General features: G+C 46.6%; 1 protein-coding gene across 4 annotated transcripts in view; it reads left to right on the top strand.

Moving 5' to 3' along the window:
* LOC123353618 (cyclic AMP-dependent transcription factor ATF-7) overlaps positions 1 to 24,736 on the top strand; it is a 115,430-nt gene that overhangs the window by 75,132 nt on the left and 15,562 nt on the right. For all 4 annotated transcript variants that reach the window (XM_044994870.1, XM_044994869.1, XM_044994871.1 and 1 more), the window contains 9 exons: positions 311 to 407; positions 4,074 to 4,192; positions 7,469 to 7,603; positions 8,751 to 8,908; positions 11,992 to 12,091; positions 13,375 to 13,488; positions 15,545 to 15,697; positions 17,650 to 17,847; positions 20,831 to 20,939. In XM_044994870.1, coding sequence (XP_044850805.1) covers positions 311 to 407; positions 4,074 to 4,192; positions 7,469 to 7,603; positions 8,751 to 8,908; positions 11,992 to 12,091; positions 13,375 to 13,488; positions 15,545 to 15,697; positions 17,650 to 17,847; positions 20,831 to 20,939 — 1,183 coding nt within the window. The remainder of the gene's footprint in view (positions 1 to 310; positions 408 to 4,073; positions 4,193 to 7,468; positions 7,604 to 8,750; positions 8,909 to 11,991; positions 12,092 to 13,374; positions 13,489 to 15,544; positions 15,698 to 17,649; positions 17,848 to 20,830; positions 20,940 to 24,736) is intronic.

Genomic DNA, 24,736 nt, shown 5'->3' with positions numbered 1-24,736 from the left:
TGCATTTCCTCTTTTGGTTATGAGCGACTGCGTGGCCCCGCCACTTTTTTTTTATATTTAAAATTTGATTATTAAAAGTATTTTTCCCTGTTCACCAGAAGCCAACATAATGGCCTTTTCATTTAGAGCGATGTGCTCACACCCCGCTTCTCAAACAATCTGTCCTGTTCTGTTTTTGCTTAGCGCAATGTAGCGATTATGTTACAGCCTCTCTCAGGTGGCTTTCTCCCCTCCCTTTCCCGACCCCACCTCCGCTGCAGGAAGTACCATAAAATGCATTTATTCACTCTTTTAAATTGTTTCATTTCAGAGGTTTACAAACGAGGACCACCTGGCGGTTCATAAACACAAGCATGAGATGACATTGAAATTTGGTCCTTCTAGAACCGATTCAGTCATCATAGCAGGTATGTGCTGCTCAATCCTGGTCAGCTCTGAAAATGGTGCACATTAATATAGCCTGACTGTAAGATTAATGCTAGGGACCAGATGTACTGAAAAACGTCTCTGCCTCCCATAAAAAGCTCTTGTGATCTGCATTTAATCAGGGGGAAAGGAAAGCCAGAGGCTGCTTCCAAGTTTCTACTTTTTTCATTTTTTTATGGTAGTATCAGGTTTTGTAGGATTTTTTTTTATACTCACCCTTTTTATCAAGACTCTGGAAGATTTACAGACAAAAGGTCTTTCACATTTCTTCATGCACTTTGAGGATGATGAACAAAAGCTGACAAACTCCGTTTCCTCTCCTCAGCCCAGGTGTCAATTTTCTTGAGCTTTTAGGCTGGCAGTTAATAAATTAAAACTCCATCTAGTGCATTGGCTACTGCCGAGAGTGCATTTGTGAAGCCCAAATGAGTTGCTCTGGAATTACTCTACACAGTCAATGCAGCCTTTATAAGATTTGAGAAGAATGTACATGGTTGTCTGGCAGCAGATCATTGCCAGTTATGGATATTCTCCCACCCTGTCAATCCTCCTGCATTTTGGTTTCTTAAAAGGGGGCAGGGATTGTGTCACCCATTGAATGAAACTGCCGTTATATAGAAAACGTGAAGGGAAGAGGAAATCTTTTAATTTTATTTCAAAAACTTCATACGAGAGCCCAGTTTGATCTCTCCTGGGGGCAGAGGGGAGCTCACTAAATGCACAAACACCGTGTCACCAGATTTGGTGCTGATGACAGCAGTTGCAACTCAGTCCACTTCTTACAGCCTCGAGATTAATCACTACATAGGGTGGATCTTTACTGAGTTTATCTAGTTTGGGAAAATTTGGGGTAAAGGCAGAAAATACTTCCTAGTGGGGACATATTGGTTATGGAATAGTATCCATAGAGAAGTGTTGGAATAGTTGTAAATCAGATTGTACAAAACCCTGGCCAGGAAATGCTGGGATGAATATTGAAAACCTTGGATAGTATTCCTTTCATTCTGTGAAGCTGGAGTTGGAGGCTAAGGGAGACTGCATGGTGCGCAAAGAATGTTCTTTCTCTATTGCTCTACCTCCCAAAAAGAGAGATGGAGGACGGGTTGCAGTTTTCATTTGATAACTCTGAAGTATAAACTGGCCAACCAGTGATTTGGGGCTCGCAGATTAATAATGGTCAGTTAATTATATTTTAGATTTTCTCAGCTCTGATTAAGGTCCTATCTACACTATAGAAAGAAACGTGTAAGTACAGGATTCTGTTGCTGTTAGCGGTGTTCATGATATAACCTATATCTTGTTTCCTGGGTGAGCAGAAAGTCTGTGTTACAATCATCCATGTTGTACCATAAGTCTTGACTCATTTTTCTAATGCAATGACAATAGGGTTTTCTGTCCATTTAAGAATGCAAGAAAAATAGCATTACACAGCTACATCACACCTGACTTTGACTGAGATTCATAGTGGCACACGGTTCTTTTTGTCTTGCAATCTGAAAAGATTAGAGCTGTAGAACTGCCTGTTTACACAAGTAAGTCTTCTCTTCACTGCCAAACAAGGTGTATCCATTGGGTTTTTGGTATCCCAACATAAAACCACAGTAAAGACAGGGCACTTCCGTTTTTACTTTGAGGTAAAATAGGTGAGAAAAGCAGTATACCCAGCCCTGGGGTTGACCTTTTTACTTTGCCATAAAAATGAAGTGCTGGTCTTCACTGTGTTTACTGCAGCCCCGTGCTTATTAGTTACCCCAAGGTAAAAAAAACAAAACAAAAACAAAAAAACCCACCTTTTTTTTAGCAGTGAAAACTGGGCCTAAAACATGCAGAAAAGACTGAGTCATGTCTTAACACTGTGAATAGTACTACATTGCAACCAGGTCTAAAAGCCATTTCTGTTTGATATTTATGTGGTCAGTAAAGGACTATTGGTAGGGCCCTAGCAAATTCTTGGCCCTGAAAAACACGTCACAGACCGTGAAATCTAGTCTTTTGTATACTTTTACCCTATACAAAACAGATTTCACGGGAGAGACAAGCGTTTCTCGAACTGGGGGTCCCGACCCAAAAGGGGGCTGTGCAGGGGGGTGTCACAGGGTTATTGTAGGGGGATTGCGGTATTGCCACCCTTACCTCTGCATTCCCTTCAGTACTGGGTGGCCAAAGAGCGGCGACTGCTAGCCGAGGGCCCAGCTCTGAAGGCAGAAGCACAAAAGTAAGGGTGGCAATACTGTGACCCCCCCCTAACAATAACCTTGCAACCCCCTCACAGCCCCCTTTTGGGTCAGGACCCCAACAGTTACAGCACCATGTTTTGAAATTTTAGATTTAAATATCTGAAATCATGATGTTTACAATTTTAAAAATCCTATGACTGTGAAATTGACCAAAATGGACCATGAATTTGGTAGGGCCCTAACTATTGGCGGTCTTTATGAATGCTGAAGGGCACATTAGTTCTAAGCAGCTGGATCTAGGACAAAGCGTAATTTCCTGTGTTCATAAATCCTTTGTAGGACAAACACCATTGTCAACATTTCTGTAATTTCCTTTTCTTATTGATAGCCCCTGTTTTTGTGCTTGGTTGTTGTTTCAAGGTGGCCTCCATTGAAAGACAGGAGGTTCAAGTTATTCCTCTTGTAGCAACTTTGAAGTAAAGGACAAAAGGGCTGTTTTCCTTAAGCTTCCATCATCAACAAGCAAACAACTTTCTGCTTGATCGATTCAAACAGAATAATATGCTAGTGATGGGCTCCTGTTAACTGGACTACTGACTAACATCACAAGCAAAAATGAAACTGGCTGGGTGAGCTGATCTGGATAATCAGGAGACTTTCTGCTGTGTAGACTGAGCTTCAATCACAAGCTGAATTGTGGTTCCATGGCCCGTGGTCAGCTATATTAATATTGTACCAAACTGGCCATTTCAGTCTTGCAGAGAGATTATTATAGTGAAGTAAGGTGCTGGTGATGGTAATTTGCACTTCTATATGGCCTTCCATTCCAAGGATTTCAGAGTAACTTTTGTGCATGCTAATTAATCCTCAGCAATTCCTGTGAGCTGGGTATCATCCCTATTTTACAGATGGAGAAACTAACACACAGAGAGGGTTTGTGACTTGTTCACACAGCAAGTCAGTGCCAGGGCAGTTACTTTAAAAATCACAATACCACAAGGAATTTCTGCTTCTTCAGACTATTATTTTTTTAAAGTCTACTATCTTGAAGGACATGCACAAAACATTCTGCTTCCCTGCAGCACCAATTCAGCAGCACATACCATTCTCAGAGTTGCACTGATGCCAGAGTAGGCCCTGATTTTAAATAAGGAAGGTGCTACAATACATTGTTTTCAGTTGTAGTGATCTTAGTGCAATTTGAAATGTTATTTTTGTTAATGCCACAGTGTTTGCCAAAAGGACAAAATTAACAGGAAAGTATTGTTGCTTGCTTTGTGAACACAAAGAAAAATCCTAGAGGAAAAACATCCAAGCTTCCTAAAATAACACAACTGAATCTAAATGTTAGGTGTGTATTGGGAGGAAATATTCCTGGTTTGTCTTGTCCTGTGAGATGAATAGAGTAGTTAAAATTAATCCTGTGACCTCACTTTGATTCTTTTGTTTTTTGTGTTGCAATCTGAACAGATCAGACTCCGACTCCAACCCGTTTTTTGAAGAACTGTGAGGAGGTGGGGCTCTTCAATGAATTGGCCAGTTCCTTTGAGCACGAGTTTAAGAAAGCCACAGAGGATGATGAGAAAAAGGCAAGAGGCAGAAACTACCATTCCAATAAAACTGAAACATTCACAGATTGTAGGGGCTGAAGGGGGAATTATGCTGTTCTGATGAAAGGCATATGTTGTAGGGTAACTAAGTGTTGTCTCATAGATTTAAAATGCTCAATCACATACTTTATTTAGTAACTTGTGTGACTTTGGCTTGCTACAGTCAGAGTCCCAGTTAGATCTGATTATTAAAATCTTTTGTTACTACAGGTTTTTGTCGTCCCGTTCCCTCCTGCCCCCCCTCTTTTTTTTTTTTTAAAATGTCAGTGCCCACAATATCTGATCGCACATGTCCTGGCAAAGGAATGGTCTGAGAAGTACCAATACCTTGTTAACCACGTAGGCTCTGATCCAAAGCTCGCTGGGCATCTCTTCATTGATTTCAAGATCATTAAAGAGCAATTCCCAGAGCCATGTCTTAAAAGCATGGTTGTGGAAATAACCTTTTTGACCATGTTCTGCCTTTCTTGTCACCAAAGGATAGGAAAGAAGCCAAGCTTTTCTTGTGTACTTCTTGAATTCTGAACAGTTGCATGCTGCATACAAATAGAGAGGAGGTTCCATGGCAGAGTAAGAGTTTATAGGTCTAGAAGACAGCAAGATCTCAAGCATCTTAAGAGAGTCTTTCCAACCCTTCCACCACTGAATAGCAGCAGATGCATATTGTACAACTGCACTGGTATTTTTTAGACTGGCTTTTAAATGTATGAAATTGGTATATGTATGTACATTTGTACATGCATGCGCAATTGGCAGCTCTGTTCAGAAACATGGCTGCATAAATCTGTTCAAATATAACGAATTCAGAGTTAAAGTAGAAAATTTTGTCATTCACTCACTCATTGAGTACCAGGTGTCTTTCAAACAGTCGTTGATCTTACATCCTGGATGTGCTGCAGGTCCTAGGCACATTGAGGTGGCATGTCATGCTTAACTCTGAATTCCCTGCCTTTCATTAGCTACAGCCCAGAACTTTAATATTCTTTGAGGGTAGCTAGAATTTGTGGTTTTCTGTATAAATGGTTGAGCAACCCACAGTCTAGCCAGTCATTTTATATGTACGACCACCCATATCCTGTGCTGCCTAATAGCTATAGTTAGGATTCTTAGACTTATGGGTGTTTTTTAATACGACTGCAGTCAAGATATTTCCAGCATCAGCCAGGAGAATGCAGCAACTCAAAGCATGGGCTGGCTTCAGACGCAGGGAAAGAATTATCCCTCCTAGAAGGGCCCTGCACACACTAGAGCTCAGACCCAGATGGTTTGTCACTCAGTGAGCCTGGCTAGAGATGCATTTGTGAGATGCTTTGAACACTTGGCTAAGTTGAGCCCAGTTACTGCTGTTTTGTTTTGTCCTGCTGTTCCAAGGGTGGCCTGGACACCAGCGTGTGCGTGTTAATTAAAAACATTGGCATAGTGAAGGCTCCCCTGGAGGCGTTTTAAGTGGTTTGAAACTTTCCTGAATTTTAATCCTTTCTCTTCTGTGATTTAACAGTGAAATGTCCCTGCTTAATCGGGCAAGTAAATGGTTACTTCATGTACTGAAGGCAAGGCTGCTGCATAACTCGGCTAGAACAGGGGCACTCTAGGGCAGTGCCATTCAACTAGTGAGATTGCTCAGCAGGGAGAAGAACCATAGATGCCTATTTTGACTCTGTTTCAACTCGCCATCCCACAATGGTACAGTGTCCCACAATGTTAGTGTCCCCCAGGTGACGTGGCTTTTTGCCACTCAGACACATCATCTCTCTCTTCTTCTCTTCCTTGGCTGCTCAGCTGTCCCCTGCAACCTCACATAAGAGCTCCTTCTGATGTCCCTGGCTTTTATGGGATCCATGAACTCCATAAGAGCTGGGGTACTGACGGAGCCACATCCAACTCTGGAGCCGAAGGCTGAGTGTCTCTTGCCTTTAGAACAGGGGTGGGCAAACTTTTTTGGCCCAAGGGCCACATCTGTGTATGGAAATTGTATGGCAGGCCATGAATGCTCATGAAATTGGGGGAAGGGGTGAGGGCTCTGGTTGGGGGTGTGGGCTCTGGGTTGGGGCTGGGGATGAGGGGTTTGGGGTGCAGGAGGGTGCTCTGGGCTGGGACCGAGGGGTTCGGAGGGCAGAAAAGGGATCAGGGATGGGGCAGAGGTTTGGGGCCTGGGAGGGGTCAGGGGTGCAGGCTCCGGGCAGCACTTACCTCAAGCAGCTCTCGGAAGCAGTGGCATGTTCCCTCTCCAGCTCCTATACGGAGGTGCGGCCAGGCGGTTCTGCGCACTGCCCCATCCACTGGTGCTGCCACTCCAGCTCCCATTGGCCGTGGTTCCTGGCCAATGGGAGCTGTGGGGGTGGGGGCAGCATGTGGAGCCCCCTGGCTTCCCCTATGTGTAGGAGCTGGAGCGGGGATATGCCACTGCTTCTGGGAGCCATGCAGAGCCAGGGCACGCGCAGAGCGGGGCAAGCCCCAGACCCTGCCCCCCAGCGGGAGCTCGAGGGCCGGATTAAAACGTCTGAAGGGCTGGATGCGGTCCCCAGGCTGTAGTTTGCCCACCCCTGCTTTAGAAATCTGCACTGTACACAAAAAGGCCCCTGTCCCTTGACAGGTCTGTTTCTGTTGTTTGCCTGTATGTGCCACCAGCCAGGCAGTTCCCGCATGCTGTCATGAGTGCGTTTGCCTCATCCTTCTCCTGGGCAGAGTCTGGGGGAGCTAAGAAGTCATTGCTAACTAGTTAAAATGGGGCATATAGTGCCCTTGAAAACTGTGTGGTGGCGGGTTGCCAGATTCAGGCATATGGTTAGGTTTTATTTTAATGGGGTGCTCATAGGTATTTAATAACTTGCATGACTCTGTGTTTGCTTTTGATGATCGGGTAATAAAATAATTGAGGCTGATTTATACAATGCTTTATAGCTCTTCTGTGAATGAAAGTGCCTTCTGTAACTTGCAGGCGTTTGCTTTGTTACCTGTTCTACTTAGCGGAGCCTTTTTACCAATAGAAAGAATTCCACGTGTCTGTGTTACTGAGGCACCACAAAGCACTGGCCTTCTGGCCCAGGGAATGTCTGTTTTTTGTACATCACCTACCACCATGAGGCCCTGGTCCAGGACTATGGTTTCTACGTGCCACTGTAATGCAAATAATAAAAAAAAGCCTTTGGTAAATGCTCCTCGGTGCAACTAAGCAGTGGCCCTGGAAACTAGTTGTGTGTTTCGCTAATGGTATGAAATTACTTTCATTTTAATGCATTAATATTTTCCCATTAGAATGCTGGACCTCTGGACATGTCTCTGCCCTCAACCCCAGACATCAAAATAAAAGAAGAGGAGCCAGTTGAGGTGGATTCTTCCCCTCCAGACAGTCCTGTATCCAGTCCGCAATCCCCACAGATCCAAGAGAAGGTAGGTGTCCTGGGCCACTCCCACTTGCTGTCATTTACCTTTTTCACCAGGAGAACTGATTCTAACTACAATAGAATAAGTTCGTTCTTCACTTAACTGCCAAGGCTTGAGTTGAGGCTGGCATCATACTGACCGGGGTAAATCTGAGGAGTTTTTACAGTCACAGGGGTGTGGGCGATCAAGCCTTGTGGTTGGAGCAGGAGTTATGCCTACTGGTTGGAGCTGAGGGTCAAAACCAAAGACCGCATCAGCTACCAAGCCGAAGGTCAGAGCTGGAGACAGTCAGGTGCCAGGCCAGGGATCTGAGCCAGAGACAGCGTTGGGGATAAGGCAGAAGAGCAGGGGCCTGGAATAGGACAGAACTGCAGGAACTGGGAGCAGACAGGGGTCTGGGATGGGAAGACAGGAACCAGGAGGAAGCAGGGAACAGGAACTGGGAGCAGGCAGAAATGCAGGGCTCAGAAGTCAGGTAAGCTGGAGAGGTCCACAGTGGCACCAGCCAAGGATTCCTCTAGTTGCTCGGACAACTTCCTGGTTCATATAGTACTCCTTAGCCAATAGGGGAGCTTTGGGGGCGGGCTCTCCCTTCTCTGGATCCTTCACTAGTTACTCAAGTGAGCTGGTGGGCGGCAATTGTGGCCTGAATGCTGCCTGGGGACCTGTGGGCCTAGGTTCAAGGACTGGGATCCCTCACAGGTTTCTTCAGATGAGAAACATCTCTGAATAAATAAAGCGTTTTTTATAGGGACGGGGCCACTGTGCCCTGAGGATTGTTGTAGTGACCCAGAACATGCACCTATAGAATAATATAGGTGGCAAAACTGTTGGTTGCATAATTATGCTTTGTACCTATTCCAACTTGGGCTGGAGCCACTGGTTTTTAGAGGAGGAGTGTCTAACCGTTTCTGCAGGACTCCGGGGGTTGGGACTTAGGGGTTCTATTCCCGGCTCTGCCACTGAATCACTGTGACCTTGGGTAAGTCCCTTCCCCACTCTGTGTCCGTTTCCTTATTGGGGTGTTGTGAAAGTTGGTTTAATGTTTCTAACTCACTCAGATTCTCAGAAGAAAGATGTGAGAGAAGGGTATATTATTACGATGAGGCTGATAAAGTATCTGTCCTTATTTTTGTTTGTTGATTCTCTTTAGGAGATCACTTCAAAGCCGGTTATAATTTCTACTCCTACTCCAACCATCATGCGTCCAGGGTCACTGCCACTACATTTGGGATATGACCCGCTACATCCCACTCTCCCCTCCCCAACCTCTGTCATCACCCAGGCTCCACCTTCCAACAGACAGCTTGGGTAAGAAAGATGCTAAGACTTGGACCAAGATTTTAAAAATTTGGTGTCTAAAGTCAGGCTTTTTAAGTCTGTATTTAAGTGCATAAATGTTACCTGATTGTCAAAAGCACTGAGCTATGTGCAGCTTCCACTATAGTTCCATGTATTTTGGGGTCTAACTGTAAATGCTGTCATGAGAACTAGTTTTAACATAAATTAAACTAGGACAACCCCAGGGAAAGAGAAATAGTCCAGTCCTGATATCCTTCCACTGGCAATGCCTTCACTGCATATACACCTCTACCCCAATATAATGCTGTCCTCGGGAGCCAAACAATCTTACCGCGTTATAGGTGAAACCACGTTATAATGAACTTGCTTTGATCCGCCAGAGCGCACAGCCCCGCCCTGGGGCGCTGCTTTACCGCGTTATATCTGAATTCATGTTATATCGGGTCGCGTTATAGCGGGGTAGAGGTGTAATATAGGAGGTTTGCCCAGCTAAGGACTTCAGAACTGTACTTTCACAGATTCGTTTTGCCAGAGGATCATGAGATGCCTTTGCTACCCGATTAAACGGACAAGACTTAGATAAAACTGCAAAGTGGTTGAATCTTTAATGTTTTGGGGATTTTCCAAGACAGCTGTTGCTTCTGAAGTGAAACCTCTACAACCTGTTGGCCTCCTTCAAAGTCAGGTTTTGCTTCTGTAGCTATTTGTTTTCAGATAACCTAATGACCTGCTCTTCTGGCCCCCGGAATAATCTAGACTCGAGGCTCAAGAGCATTCAGTGAAGTGGTTACGAGCGCATTGCATTGTGGGGTAGTTTCAACCCTATATATAAAAGGAAGGCGCCTAAATGATCCAGGAAATACATTACAATGGGCCTTCAGGAGAGGTATATTTAGCCCTGTCTCTGTTCTTTGGTGTCAGGATGCTTCTGTTGTGCCATGGTTGTTACTTCTTTCTAATTACCCTCTTTGGATCTGGGTCTTTGCATTAACAAGGCCATTTTTCTGGCTGACAATTCATATTTTTGTGTGTGTTTGTTTTGACCCCATGGCACCATCAGTCCAGACTTCCTGACGGAAAGGTCTAAATCCTGTCTCAGGGCTCCTTAAGGGTTAAGTGATTGTCTTTGTGTTTGGAGAGTGTATTGTGTGCGTTTTCCATAAACGAGACTCAAGCTCAGGTGTAATGCCTTCTTCTGGAATTGAGGCACCCGAGCATTGCCCTGCTTGGAGAAACAGAGAAATGAAATCAGTTAGGCCTGTAGTGGAACTTGCAGGGATGTCAGTGGGACTGAGAATGAGGGCAGGGTATGAACTTCCTGTAGCTAAACTTTTGGACTGGGATTTTCAAAGTAGCCTGAAGGATCTGGATACCCAGTTTCTATGAGAATTGAATGTCCAGATTCCCTACGTGGCTTTGAAAATCCCACCCCTAGTCGGTAAAGGTATGAACTTGAATCTGGCCCAATTTTACCCCCCGTGACTTTCACTCCTACCCCATCTCACCATTACCTCAGCACAGACCTCACAGTGTAATGGTCTTAGCTTAGCCAGCAGCGACTCATCATCCCTCTCATCAGGGCTAGGAAGAAGGGATGGTAGCAGCGGATTTTCTCCCCACTGCCCAGATGCCTGCTCAGCACCAGCCCTGCTCTTCCTCTCCTACCTGTTCTCTCTGCCTCCATCTTATGCTGTCATGAGCAGGGGAGAAATAGGAGAATCTCCCCTAATAAAAAATAGGAGAGAATGCAAGGAGACCACTGTCCTGACCATGTAAGTTCAGACGCAGCTCTTTCTTCCCTCTCCCACACTCTTTGGACAGCAACTTTTCATACGATGGGCCCCGACATGGTGGAGTCAGGGGGAGAGAGTATATCACTGCAAGTCATCACTCTTAAATAGTAGTGCACTCTACGATCGAGGCAGGCTGCCCCCATCCCTTATTTGTCACTGCATTCAAAAGCTGGATAAGCACTTTAGCTGGGTGTTTCTGCAAAATGATCAGCAGAGGGAAAGGTTGTTGGCATTTTTAACTGTCGTAATTAGGCTTCAGTGTAAACACCCCTTGGCAATGAAGGAAGCTCTTCGTGTTTCTCAGACCTGTTGTTTCAGGCGTTCTGCAGACACAGCCGTCTGTTTAGAATGTTGTCTCTGAGGGTTAGCAGTGCTTTTAAATGGAAGTCAAATTAATGCACAATCTCATTCTGCCATGAGGGCTGTATTAATGCATCTCTCTAGCCAGAAATTGACCAGTATGTAGGAACAGTTGATCTAGTACTCCATCCTGCCTCGTGCACCTGCTCATAGGCCAGTAGAGGGCACCAAAGCAGCAGCAGGACTCCACTGAATAGCCCAGCAGCTACAGCAGAGCATCAAGGGCACATTTACGTGTCCTGGTGAGTGTTATATTGCTCCCCTGAAAACTATGGCTGAAACCCAGCATTGGTTCTATTTACTTTGCTGTGTGTTTTGGAGCAGAGCTTCTGTTTGCACTGGCACAGGGAGAACTCAGGTGGACTACTTCCTCCTTCTCCTGAAACAGAGAGCTCAATGTGTAATATTTGGTTATCCTCACCCTCTCTTCAGATGAGTCCAGCTTATTAAAGTCCAACATCCCTTCTTAGGGGCATCTGGTCTTTGTGCTTTAGCAGCCTTATGCTTTTTGGCAAGCAGGCCAGCAAGCTTACATAGAGGAGTTAAATAAGGAGAGCCGTAATGCTTCCATCAGCATGTCCTGCCAGCACCAACCAACAAATGGTTGTCAGACAACTTTGCCTGGATACCCAAAATGTGATGTTATCACATGTCAGTTAATACATGTTAAGAATCTCATGTAGACAAGGCAATGTGTACTTTAACACATGGTAAACTGGGCTTTAATTTGACCGATTTAGCACATGCTAAAGGTGTGGTGCTTGGTTTATGCTCGACTTTTAAAACATGTAAGTTAGCCTGTGTTAGCTAACATAATGCTTTAAATCCTAGTCTAGACAAGGCTAGAAATCGTGGTGGGGTTGGGTGGGGGCTGCTTAGTCTTGTCTGTACAGTATAAACTTGAATTGACACATGTGAGCTTGAATTGTGTTTCTCCAGGTCTCCCACGGGCTCCCTCCCACTTGTTATGCACCTTGCGAACGGACAGACCATGCCTGTCCTCCCTGGCCCTCCTGTACAGATGCCTTCTGTTATATCGGTAAGAGAAACTTCCAGCACATTCTGTGGTAAAGAAGAGGACAGCTTTTTCTCCTGCCCAACATATGCAGACGCTTTCATTTGCAAAATTAAAATACATCTACCCCTCTGTGTGAGATAAGCCTGAAGTGGAAGTGGGCAAGGGCTGATGCTAGGAAGGTAGTAATAACACGCCAGTCACACTAGAGGCCCATAAGGCTGAAAAATAAAGCCTGGTCTGGGCAGATGGCTCACACCATTGATCCAGGACTGGGAACTGCAGGATCCCTGATTAGTTGGTTGCGTTTGGAATGGAATGCCTCAATTGAAACCATTCGAGCTTACAGAGAACGTGTTAGTCTTTGCAGGCCAGGAAAGCCGCCCCAGCCTGGGCATTGGGCGAAATGGTAATTTATATTTAACGCTGCAGGTTTTACTTCAGCCTAAGGAGAATTTTTCAGGATACAAAATTCACAAATAAATATGCCTTCTGGTGGGCTTGTGTGTGTTGAGTGAGTCAGCCTGTGCAAATCCTGTGTCTCCTGCTGGGTGAGTATTTTGTGTTCTGAGTGGGTGATTCCAGTAAACTAGTGCCTCAGGTAGAAGGACTGTTGAAGTTGCAATCCACCAGTGGGGATGGGGGGATGCACGTCTGAATAGCCAGTATGCTAAGAGTTTGGCATTTAGGACATCTCTGTATTTTCTTGAAGTATAACTCGTGCTGCTAGCACCTTTCATCAGAGTATTTCAGTGTGTCTTATAATAAAACAGAACTAAAGCTCCATTTCCCCCTTTTAGGTAAGCCAGGCAAATATGCCTGTTTTACAGACGGGGAAGCTAAAACTTAACCAGGATGTTGCTGGAAGTCCATGGTAGAACTGGGCTTAGAACCCAGATGTCCCAGTTTTCACGTTCCTCTAACGGCCACTTGGCAGCACTGCACCCTGTGGTGTACAGGTTTTCTGGGTGTGAGGGAAATGAAGGAGACCTTTCACGCTATTTTGCCACCAAGCACAGTATATTTCGCTTTCTGTCCTCAGCTGTTGGTTGCCGTTGCTATGTTCTCTTAAATAGCAGCTGTGGCCACCTCAGAGGGGACTGCCCACCTTTGAGTGATTGACGAAACAATCCCTGTGGCCATAGTTATAAAGCTTGTCAAACGCTCTAGGCTCTCTAGCATTAAAGCATTAAAGCATTAAAGGTGCTTTGTCAAACGGTTATTATGATGTCATTTCATGCGGGACGCTTCCAGTAGCAATGACGTAACTTCTCAAGATGTGTGTGTGCTCTTTTCTCTACATGTAGCTGGCTAGGCCAGTGTCCATGGTGCCCAACATTCCTGGTATTCCTGGTCCACCCATCAACAGCAGTGGTTCCATTTCACCATCAGGCCTTCCAATGCACTCTGAGGCTAAAATGGTGAGTTCCAGAACATAGAGAGAAGCTTATTGACCTGTGCCAGGGATGATGGCTTTGGGGGATATATTCATAGAATTGTCGTAAAAGCCTTCACTTATCTCGCTTAGACCCGCCAGAAAAGAGTGTGTTTAGAATCTCTATCCTCATGGCCCTCTCATCCTTCTAAAGAGACACCAAAAGCTCTTGAATAGATAAGCTCAAATTAGTGAGTTTAGACCGCTCCTCCCTGAAATCCTTTGCAGCAGTAAGAGTATCTTAAAGCACTGTAGGAACACTGAGAGCAGGTGTTATAAATATATAAAAAAGTGTGAGGCTGTTCTTCATTAAATCACCCAGCACTGCCAGTCTGCCATATGGACCTTACATATCATTGTCAAGGCAAAGATTCCTGATCCGATCTTAAATATGGGCCATGTTGTAAAACGGTGGATTCCTGTTCCAGTATGACAGATGGGGGGAGGGAGGAGAGAGCCAAGAGGGGAGCGGCTGTGCTGTAGTGATCTGGCAAAGGACTCTAATAAGGGTTTTCAGTAGGATGCTCTTCCAGCGGTAGATTTATGAAGGAATTTCTTTCTCCGCTTCCCCGGCTCTTACAGCACAAGTGCTAGGTGCACACAGGAGGAAGAAGGAAAGTAGGGATGAGGCGGAGGGAAAAGTAAGTTTGGATACAAAGATGGTGAAAGCACGTTTGTCTTGCTGAAATAATATCAGCGTGGATTTGTTTGCAGTCAGGGCTTCCGCATTATTATGCGCTCCATTGCTGCAGTGACCTTGGTGCTTACAGGAACCGCTACTACAATTGCACACTAGCTAGGCATTTGCAAAGATTCATTCTGCATTCGTGCACTGAGCTGAAACTAGAGCAGGGGTGGGCAAACTTTTTGGGCCGAGGGCCACATCTGGGTGGGGAAATTGTATGCAGGGCCGGGGCAGGGGGTTGGGGTGTGGGAGGGGGTGCGGTGTGCAGGAAGGGGCTCAGGGCAAGGGATTGGGGCAGAGGAGGGGTGTGGGGTGTGTGAGGGGGCTCAAGGCAGGGAGTTGGGGTGCAGGAGGGGTGCAAGGTGCAGGCAGGGGGCTTAGGGCAGGGAGTTGGGGCGCAGGGTGCAGGGGTTCGGGCTCCGGCCTGGCACTGCTTACCTAAAGCAGCTCCAGGGTGGCAGCGGTGCACACCAGGGCCAGGGCAGGCTCCCTGCATGCCTGCCCTGTCCCTGGCCCCGAGCCGCTCCAGGAAGCGCTGTGGCCCCTGGGGGAGGTGGGGGCGGAGGGCTCCGCATGCGCTGCCCTCGCCGCGCCTCCAGGTACCTCCCCTAAAGCTCGCGTTGGCCGCGGCTCCCCATTCCTGGCTAATGAGGGCTGCGGGGGGGGGGGGGGGGCGGTGCCTGGAGGCAAGGGCAATGCACAGAGCCCTCTGTCTCTTCTCCCCCTCCCCCCCCCGGCCCAGGGGCCACAGGGACATGGTGCCGGCTGCCTCTGAGAGCGGCGCAGGGCCCACGGTGCCACAGGAGGCCATCCCTGAGGGGCTGGATCCGGCCCGCGGGCCGTAGTTTGCCCACCCCTGAACTTAGAGCCATTGTGGGGGATCGGAGGGTAAGAATTCTTAAACTCTGTTATACGTGTGTGACAATATGCCCATGCTTCGGTCTCCTTTCACCTGGGTTAGTGATGATGTTAGTGAAGACCTCTCTTAACAAAGCTGCGCAAACTTGTTCCCTGCTGTGTTCCTCCCCATGTGTCAGATCCACCTCTTAGCATCTGAAGGCGGTTCAGTCTCCACAGTCCATTTGGTCCATTGTCCTTCTGCAGAGACTGCCCACTGGGGAGCTGATGAGTGCCAGTTGCTGTAGTGATTTTGTGATGTGGACACCTGTCTGTTCTGAACTGGATTGAGAACCATCATCTGTCTTCACATGGGCCACCCAACACCTGCCAGATGATAACAGCTTTTGGCTGGATTTGAATCATCCTTTGAAAAGAGCGAAGAATAAGTTCTGTTAGGGCCTGTGTCTCCGAGGCGAATGGAGAACCCCGTTGACAGTTCTATTCTCTCATTTTACAGAGACTGAAGGCCAGCCTGACGCACCAGGTTTCTTCCTCCCTGAATGGCAGCAGCCTGGTTGTAGGGTCAGCAAGCACGATGGTGACCTCACGTCCAGAGCAGGGTCAGATACTTCTCCAGCACCCAGATGCACCTTCTCCAGCTCAGCCACAGGTCTGCTCCTTCTTAATCTTCGAAGATATGATGGCTTAAAGCAGTGGTTCTCAAACTTTTGTACTGGTGACCCCTTTCACCTAGCAAGCCTCTGAGTGCGACACCCCCCCCCTATAAATTAAACACATTTTTGTATATTTAACACCATTATAAATGCTGGAGGCAAAGCAGGATTTGGGGTGGAGACTAACAGCTCATGACCCCTCCATGTAATAACCTCATGACCCCCGGAGGGGTCCCAGCCCCCCGTTTGAGAGCCCCTGGCTTAAAGTGATGATGGCAGAAACACAGATACTGGGAGTTCTAGTCTGTTAGGAAAGGGGTGGGGAATAACCTCATGAATCTGTCACTCTCTGCTCAGACCTATATGCTTTCCAGTGTGCAGAGCTGTGGGGTTTTGAGGTGGGTTTTTGGGGGGTTGGGGTTTAATGTGTGTGTGAAACACTCCTTTTTGTAGTTTCTGTTACCATCACTGTCAAACAGTCCAAGTTAGTCTTAGGCAACAGGCACAGTTACTTGATGTGTTCTGGAGTTTAGAAAGAGTGTTTTGCTGTCCTCTTTCCTTTTTAATTACTAGGGTTAAACACTCCCCACTTGCTCCTGCCAGCTAACCAAATGCCAGCCTTCCATCAGAATTGCCACCTGCTCCATCAGTTAGACAGGCTTCCAAAAGTTTAATATCCATATGCTGTCTGACAGTGAGTAGTGAAGTGTAACTGCTCTCTCACATTGTAGCTGTGTAATTATAGAGCCGATGCAATAGTGCTGGGAGGACTGAGTCTGGGGTGATTTGTCCTTGTTGGTTTTTCCTTTGTTCCCTCAGAATACAGCAGGAGAGTGCAGTGTTACAGAAGCCACTCTTAAATGCCTGTAAGACTTTGTACAATGATGTTCGAGCACAGCTGAAGATTGGCTGTGTTACACAAAAGCCCGTATTCCCTTGCAGTAGTGTCGTGTATATCTGTAAAGATGGCTCTGTTGAGTTGTTTCCCTCTCACGTTGTAACCTGTGGTAAATTCCAACAATATGAAGCTGAATAGTCCTTTTAAAAAAAACAAAAAAAAAACTGTTTTTTTACTGAGGCAGATGCTAGGGGCTGAATTCTAGTGCTGGTGGAAATAAGGATTAAACCAGACATGCTCTGCAGGCTTCTCCCTCACAGCTCCTCCCTGACCCCAAAACCAGCATTGCCTCCTGCTCATCCATGATACTAACTCCTCTCTTCACCCTCCCTGCTGTTCTACTCTTGAGGCAAATTGCGGTAATGACTTTGTGATGTGGACAAATATCTACTGAAAATCAGACGGAGGCCAATCAACTTCTTTCCACTTAATCACGTGAGGTGGGATTTAAACTGTAGTCTTCCTAGAAAAGTGAGCATATTTAATCCACTGCAAGAAATACCGTCTGGTTCCTCTCCAAAACCCATAATATTCTAATATCCACCACTTGACTGGAGAGCTCCACTGTATGTTAAAAATATTCAAATTATCCTGACATTGACATAGTAGCTCAGAACTGAAACTTCATTGTGCATCTAGTACATATTGTCCATCCATCAACACATGTCACACGATTCGGTGCTTGGGAGGAAGGATAAGGTGCAGGACTGAGAATCAGGGAAGCTGGGTCTCCATCACAGACTCCCAGTGTGACCCTAAGCAAGTCATTTAATCTCTCTCCCTCACTTTCCCTGTCTGTAGAATAAGTCTCAAGAAATCTGTTTGGACCTAATTCATTAATGTCCGTAAAGTACCTTGAGAACACTGGAAGCTGCTCTGGAAAAACAGTGTTTTTTAGTTTCAGAATCAGCAGCTGACAGATCCTACATCCTGACTCTCCAAGCCAATTGGAATTTGCTCTGGACTCAGTACAATCAGTGTGGATAACTGTCTGGTTTAATCAAGTGTGTGTTTGTTTCAGTAGTTCTCTTCTTTCTGCCCTAACTCCAGGTTTCCCCTGCTCAGCCCACACCTAGCACTGGTGGCCGGCGAAGACGCACAATGGATGAAGACCCGGATGAGCGCAGGCAGCGTTTCCTGGAGCGGAACCGTGCTGCAGCCTCTCGTTGCCGTCAGAAACGCAAACTGTGGGTGTCTTCCCTGGAAAAGAAAGCAGAGGAGCTCACGACACAGAACATCCAGCTGAGTGTGAGTATGTAACCACGGAGGCCGAGCCCATCTGCTTGGCTGCATTGCGGCCTCCACTCCAAGGAGGACGTTTTTACCGTGGTACAGAGGCACTGTGTGCTCTAGTGGTAGTCTTTAGTCTGTGAGAAACCAGAATCAAGTGGCTAGGAATGTTGCAGGGTTTTTTTGTAACATGTTTATTTTTTCTGTGCTTGATTCGCAAAGACTTGTGTATGTGCTTCTGGCAATGGAAACCAGTATTTGTAAAGGACCATCAAATCCTGGATAAGCCAAAGGTGTAAGAAAAGGAGCAGGTGGAATTTCATATCACCATTTCCAACCCCCTCTGCTGCATACAATACATAAGAGCTGCACACCCGGTCTTGCCCTGAAAAGGTTGAAGGGGGTAAGGGAGAATCCAGCATTGTGCCTAGCCACTCATCCTCTCAAGACTGCACCCTGGGACATTCAGCTGCTCCAGCCACAGAAGATAGGTGCCGGAACAGTGCAAAGGCACCAGGAAGCTGCTGTATCCTAGCTGAACCCCCACCCCACCCCCCCAGCTTGAGAAGAGCTGTCAACTGGCACAAAATCAGTGTAACTGGCTTCTGCTCTGTTCTCTGCCGCTTGGGACTGGAACCCTAGGCAAGCAAAGAGGGAGCTGCAGCTGAGGCCCAGGGCAGTTCCGATTCTCCTTGAAAATCGGGGAGCTCTAACTAGCTCCCTAACAGCCTCTCTCCTGCTGTGCCAAGCAGAACTATGCATAATTCCCTTCCCGTCGCAATTAGTCCCCTTGTTAATGCTCTCAGCAGACAGACCAAGGACGGAAAGGAGTCTGAAGACTGAACTCACGTCCGGTGTGGGCTGTTTCCCCCGCTGGCTTTCAGTGACTCATGCAGTGTGCTTCAATAGCACTAATTACGATATCTTCATTCTCTTTGTCACGCTGTCTGGAGTGGCTCAAAACTGTGAGTGCCTGCCACAAAGCAGACTGTCGGAAATAGGGCAGATACCACCAGCTTGGGGTATGTTCTATAATTAGATTTCACCAAACCAGTAACTAATGTGAACTCCTTGATCACTCTACCAGTCTTATCATGGAGCCACAGACCAACTTAGAGTGTCCGGACTATTTTGCCACCCAGACAAATGGAACATTGTGATAATGGTCACCAAAAATCACACCACATCAGGTTGCTCCAGTCCCAAGAGACCAGCCACTTACCCCAGATCTTACGCCAAAGACAACCCTGGCACTGGCAACCAGTAGTAAATTAACTAAAGGTTTATTAGCTAAGCAAAAAAGAAAGAGTTATTGAGAGATTAAAGCAGGTAAAATATCTGTCCAGAGGAATCACAGTTTGTAACTCCGAAGGGTGGCAGCGATACAGTGAACTGCCAGGTTCCCAAAGTCTTTCCAGGGTACCTCGATTGTCTCTGGGGATTTCTGCTTTATATCTGGTACGCTTCCCTGCCAGAGTCCAAAGTTGCAGGAACTTACTTGGAATCCCTTCTTATAGCTTCTCGCAGAAAACAAGCTGTCAGTCTCTCTTCCCACGTGGGCTTTTCCTTTGACAGCGAGTGAGGAATGCACTTTTGAGTCTCAGACCTCCGGTCATCGCACACAATGGCCATGTGCTTTGTAATTAGCACTTTTTCTGATAAAGTCCTTCATTAGCATTCCGCAAGGCTTCTTTGATGTCTGATGAGTTATTTAGTTACAGCAGTATTGACAATGTAAATGTTTGATGTTGCATCATAAGAGGATACAGATGAGAGAAAACAATGCACTTAACATCCCATTAGTTTTATGAAGTTTAAACACCCCAAACACGTATACATTTAACAATCGCTTTGATCTATACTAATACATAAGTGAATTGGCCTGAATACACTCTGACATGACCTGGTTTGCCAGCGTCATGCTTGTCACAAGGTAATTGTAGAAACTGTTTTCCTAGCCAAGTTCAAAGTCCAGTTGACTGGGTTTTTCAGATACAGGGGGACAAATGTTAAGCACATCTCAAATTTCAATTACAAACATGCTCTCTGAAGTTTTCAGGGGGAAAATTTTCAACTAATGGCTGAGAGTTAACCTGAAGTTTTTGAAAGCATGAACGTTTTTTGTTTTGCTGTTGAAAGGGATGAGAAAGGGATGGAATTGGCTTCAGAATGGATCACTGCTTGCACCTTAATCGTGGGGAGGTGACAGAAAGGAAGGATGGCCTATTGGTTACTGTGCAAACCTGGGACCTGGATTCAGTTTCCTCCTCTGCTACAGACTTTTTGTTGTGACCTTGGGCACATCACTTAGTCTCTCGGTGTCTCAGTTCACCACCAATTAAATGGGAGCCATAGTAAGAACTTTAGATGGATAGATGTAGGTCTGAGCAACCTTCACCCAAGTATATAACAGGCTGACACCTACAGACTCCTCCATATTAAAGGTAAGAGTAGCTGTCGTGTTCTGAACAACTTGAGGTGGGCCTTGGGGTCCTGTTTTGTTGCCGGTGTTGCCCTTGAGATACCAAAGAAGAGACGTCCCTGGTATGGTTTTACTCTGTATAGCTGTTCACGGTCAGTTCCCATTAATGGTCATCTTAGAAAGATTTTTTGGCCTTCAGAGAGAGATGCCACTTCAATTTTTAGCTTTCCATCAGGGTCAACAAAATATTGCACTGACTCTTATTGTTAGCATTTCTTCCATTGGTGGTGGTGGCAGGCACATACAGACTAATTTACATCTGGAACTTGGGATTTCTCGGTAAAGTACAGGTCTGTAAGAGGACAACCTTGCAAAGCGTGTTTTGTATGCACACTCACTCAAACACACACAACTTTTTATTAAGGTGTTAATTTGTGATGACCAGAGTCTGTAGACCTCAAATGACGCAAGAGTTTGGTGGTAAACTTTGACGCATCTACATGTTCGTATTCTGCCATTGCTAAGAGATATTATTCCAAACACTTATGATCCCTATAAATGTTGTTTTCTTTACCTCAGAATGAAGTTACACTACTGAGGAATGAAGTTGCTCAACTTAAACAGCTACTGTTGGCTCACAAGGACTGCCCAGTCACTGCACTACAGAAAAAAACACAGGGGTATCTTGGTGAGTTGTGACTTTTCCAGTTGGCACTGTACCTTAGGGTACATCTGAGTAGAATTACGTGAACTTAGCGTTCCTGAAGGATGCTAGATTGACAGCCCTGTGGGCTGGTGTCCTCTCTGCAGAACCAGGTAAAGCACAAGCAGTGGCAGTGCAGGCTTCTCCCATGCTGTACCTGGCCAATGTGCCTTATCCCTGCACTGAAGCAAGCCACGTATAGGTGGTGACAGGGGAGTTCCACCCTGGGTTTCTCTGATGTTCCCAACAAGATCTCCAATTAGTGTCAATTGTTGTGGTGGTTCTTATGATGTGGGCCCCTGTCCATTAGAAGCTGGACTTAGAACAGACAACTCACTTTGTGTAGGAACAATAATACTGGTAACATTCTGTCACTACCAATTTTGCTCCAAGACATTGTATAGCAGGCGATTAGTATCATGCTGATGACGGCAGTGTAAACGCTTTGATAATATAACGTATTTTTCCTTTTGTCAGTATGTGTCCCTGTAGCATGAAATATTCTACATGCATCCATCACTCAAACTCCCGTTTCTCCCATGAATCTGGTCCAATGTTGCCCCGAACACTAGGTGTCCTCCTTTATACTGCTCAGTGTTGGAAACTAACGCTGCTGTTTTAAGTGCAGGTGCAGTCGAAAAGTCCAGACTATATAAATGATATCACGGGGTTCCATATTCATGTTCTCTGCAATTTACATCAAACGGGTTCAGTTTACAAGTGAGAAGACGTCTTTGTTTTAAACTGCCTGCCAGTCGAGAGACATGGTGGGTGAGGTAGCATCTTGTAATGGACCAGCTTCTGTTAATGAGAGAGACAAGCTTTCAAGCATACACAGAGCTCTTCTTCACGTCTGGAAAACATACTCAGTGTTACAGCTAAATACAAGGTGGAACAGATTGTTTAGCATAAGGAGTTAGCACATATTTCAAGGGGACCGTTCAAGGGGAAGTGGCCCGTTACCAGCCCTCCAGTCATAGGGAGTCTTAGTTCTCGCGATGACTGGAAGGGTGTTAGCAGGCCTCTTCTCCTTGAATGGATCATCTGTTCCATCTTGAGGGCATGTCTACACTACAAAATTAAATTGACCAAAATTACGTTGACGTACAGCCACTGCAGTAATTAAATCGCTTTTGCATGTCCACACTATGCTCCTTGTGTCGGGGTGTGTGTGTCCTCACTAGCGGCGCTTGCATCAATGCTGAGAGCAGTGCATCATGGGTCGCTATCCCACTATGCAACTCGCCACCATGTGGAACAGGGTGTTTTGGGGCAATCGAGTTGCGCTGGGATGACTGGCAACATGGTTTCAACATCCCATGATAAGAGTTTCCTCCATCCCATGATATCTGCATCCCACAATGTTTCACGCCTCTTTTCAAAAGCCCCACAAACCTGCACATCCGCTATCTCTGTGAGAAGCATGGATCCTGCACTGCTTTTCAGCATTGTGCTGACCATTATGAACACAATGCGCCTGATCCTTCAGTATTTTCAGAGCCGCCAGAGGAGCTGCGAGGGATATGACGATGCCTTGCAGGCTGCCTTGCTGATGGACAAAGAAAGAAACAATTCAAGGTTGTTGGCATTCACCAAGCCGTTGCCAGATGGTGGAGCGCTGGTTCTGGGCCCAAGAAACAAGCACCGGTTTGGGATGATGAGCAGTGACTGCAAAGCTTTCAGATGCTCAAGGCCACATTCATGGAATTGTGTCCCCAGCCCTCCAGCGCAGCTACATTAAATGAGAGCCACGTTCACAGTGGAGAAGAAAGTGGCGATCGTTGTATGGAAGCTGGTCACACCCGATTGCTACCCATCAGTCGGGAATCAATTTGGAGTTGGAAAATTTTAGCTATCTCACTCTTGAGCGTAATGGAGGCTGTCAGGGAAGAGGTCCTGCAAGTGTCCGGCTGCAGACCGGGTCCGTAGGCTACTAGCCTGTGTGCTGCAATGGTGCCTGCTGAAGTATTTGCTTACTGGTGTGGGAAAGCGTCCTGCCGGGATAGAAGAAATAAGGCAGCCTTCCCCAGAAGCCTTCGGCTGAGGATTGCAGACTCCCTCCAGGAAAGTTTCCTCGAGTTCTCTGTGCAGGATTCACAGGACATCCCAGTGCATGTAAACAAACTGTTCCCCAGGGCCCCCTCTGCCTAGCTGTCCAGGGGAATGAGAAGCAGAGAGGAACTCTGCCTCTATTGGTTGTTTCACTACCTCTTCTAGCCTGATTAAAAAATAGTAAATGAACAGATGGGTCTCTGCAATATCAAAGCAAACGGCTTACTTACCAGAGGTTCCTTCCCTGCTTCAGGCTCACCAGTGCTGGAGAGTAGAGACCGGCTCGACTGCTCCGGTGTCAGAAAGAGGTCCTGGCTTTCCACGCCACCGAATCCCCAGTCGTCTGTCCCCTATATTCCTCCTCCTCGTCCAACACCTCACTGTGCACTGCGGGGGCCTTTGATTCCAGCTTCCCCAAAGTATCCACGGGGATCTGGGGGATGGTGGGGTCTTCCCCAAGGATAGCAGGCAGCTCCTTGTAGAAGCGGTGTGTCTGCGGCTCCACTCCAGAGTGACTCTTTGCCTTCCGGTAGGCCTGCTGCAGCTCCTTGATTTTCACGCAGCATTGCTGCATGTCCCAGTTGTAGCCCTTCTCCCCCATGCCCTGAGTGATCTGCTCATAGATATCGATGTTTCTATGGCTGGATTGGCGCTGTGTTTCCACAGACTCAGGAGATCCATCACTTCCTGTGTACTCCAGGCAGGAGCGCGTTTGCTGTGCGGAGCCGGCATGGTCCGTTGGGCAGTTGCTAGGTGAGCACTCCATGCCAAGCAAACAGAAAATGGAATTTAAAATTTGTGGAGCTTTAAAAGAGGAGGAGCATGTACCTGCGTGCCTGGCCGCTGCACAGCGGAGTTCAAAATAGTGACAGAAGCTGTCACAATGGGGCATTGTGGGACACCTCTTGGAGGCCACTAACGTTGATGTAAGTAATGCATCTGTTTTCACTGCTTCGACCTAAGCACTCCGCCTCTCGGTGGAGGTGCGGTTATTAGGTCAACGTAGCAGGCGAGTTACATTGTCTGGAGCAACGGTTTAGTGTTGACACTCGCAGAGTTAGGCACGCCCAGCCTAGACTCATGTGCTCCATGCTTCTGTGGCCCCAACCCCTCAGGACCCAGCAGATTGGCTGCCCTGGCCCATGGAGGTGGGGCTGGAAGATTCCTCCCAGAGCCAACACCTGGGGCAGCCTTCCCACCTTCACAGTGTGCCTCCCTTTCTTCCTCCCCCCACCCCATGTCAGCTAGTCCCAGTTGTCTCTGAGAATAGACCAAGCCTGAGTAGGTTTTCCAGACCAGAAGAAGAGCTCTGCGGAAGCTCAAAAGCTTGTGACTCTTACCAACAGAAATGGGTCCAATAAAAAAACATTACTTCACCTGTCTTGTCTCTCTAATGTCCTGGGACCGACATGGCTACAACCATAGGGCTTGCTCCACAGTAATCAGCCTGGGATCTAAAAAGCTAACTGGGTTTTCTGCCTCTTACATTTTCCCCACTAACAAAGATTTTGTACTCCTGGAATTTGTCTGACGGCTTATTGATGATGCTGAAGGCAGAGGGGCTCTGGCTGGCTATCCCCTAGCTACATCGGCTTGTGTCAGCCTTGTGAGAGTTGGAAACTTGTTTGGGTCGGTAAAATAAGATGGAGGGTGCACAGATCAAATAGGAGAAGTAAGAAGGTGCCATGCCTCCATAGTCACACTTCTGACTCCCATCCCATTCTGAATCT

This window comes from Mauremys mutica, chromosome 20, assembly GCF_020497125.1.
Source record: "Mauremys mutica isolate MM-2020 ecotype Southern chromosome 20, ASM2049712v1, whole genome shotgun sequence".
Taxonomy (NCBI): Eukaryota; Metazoa; Chordata; order Testudines; family Geoemydidae; genus Mauremys; species Mauremys mutica.
Note: the sequence above shows the minus strand (reverse complement) of the source record. Positions and strands in the feature narration are given on the sequence as shown.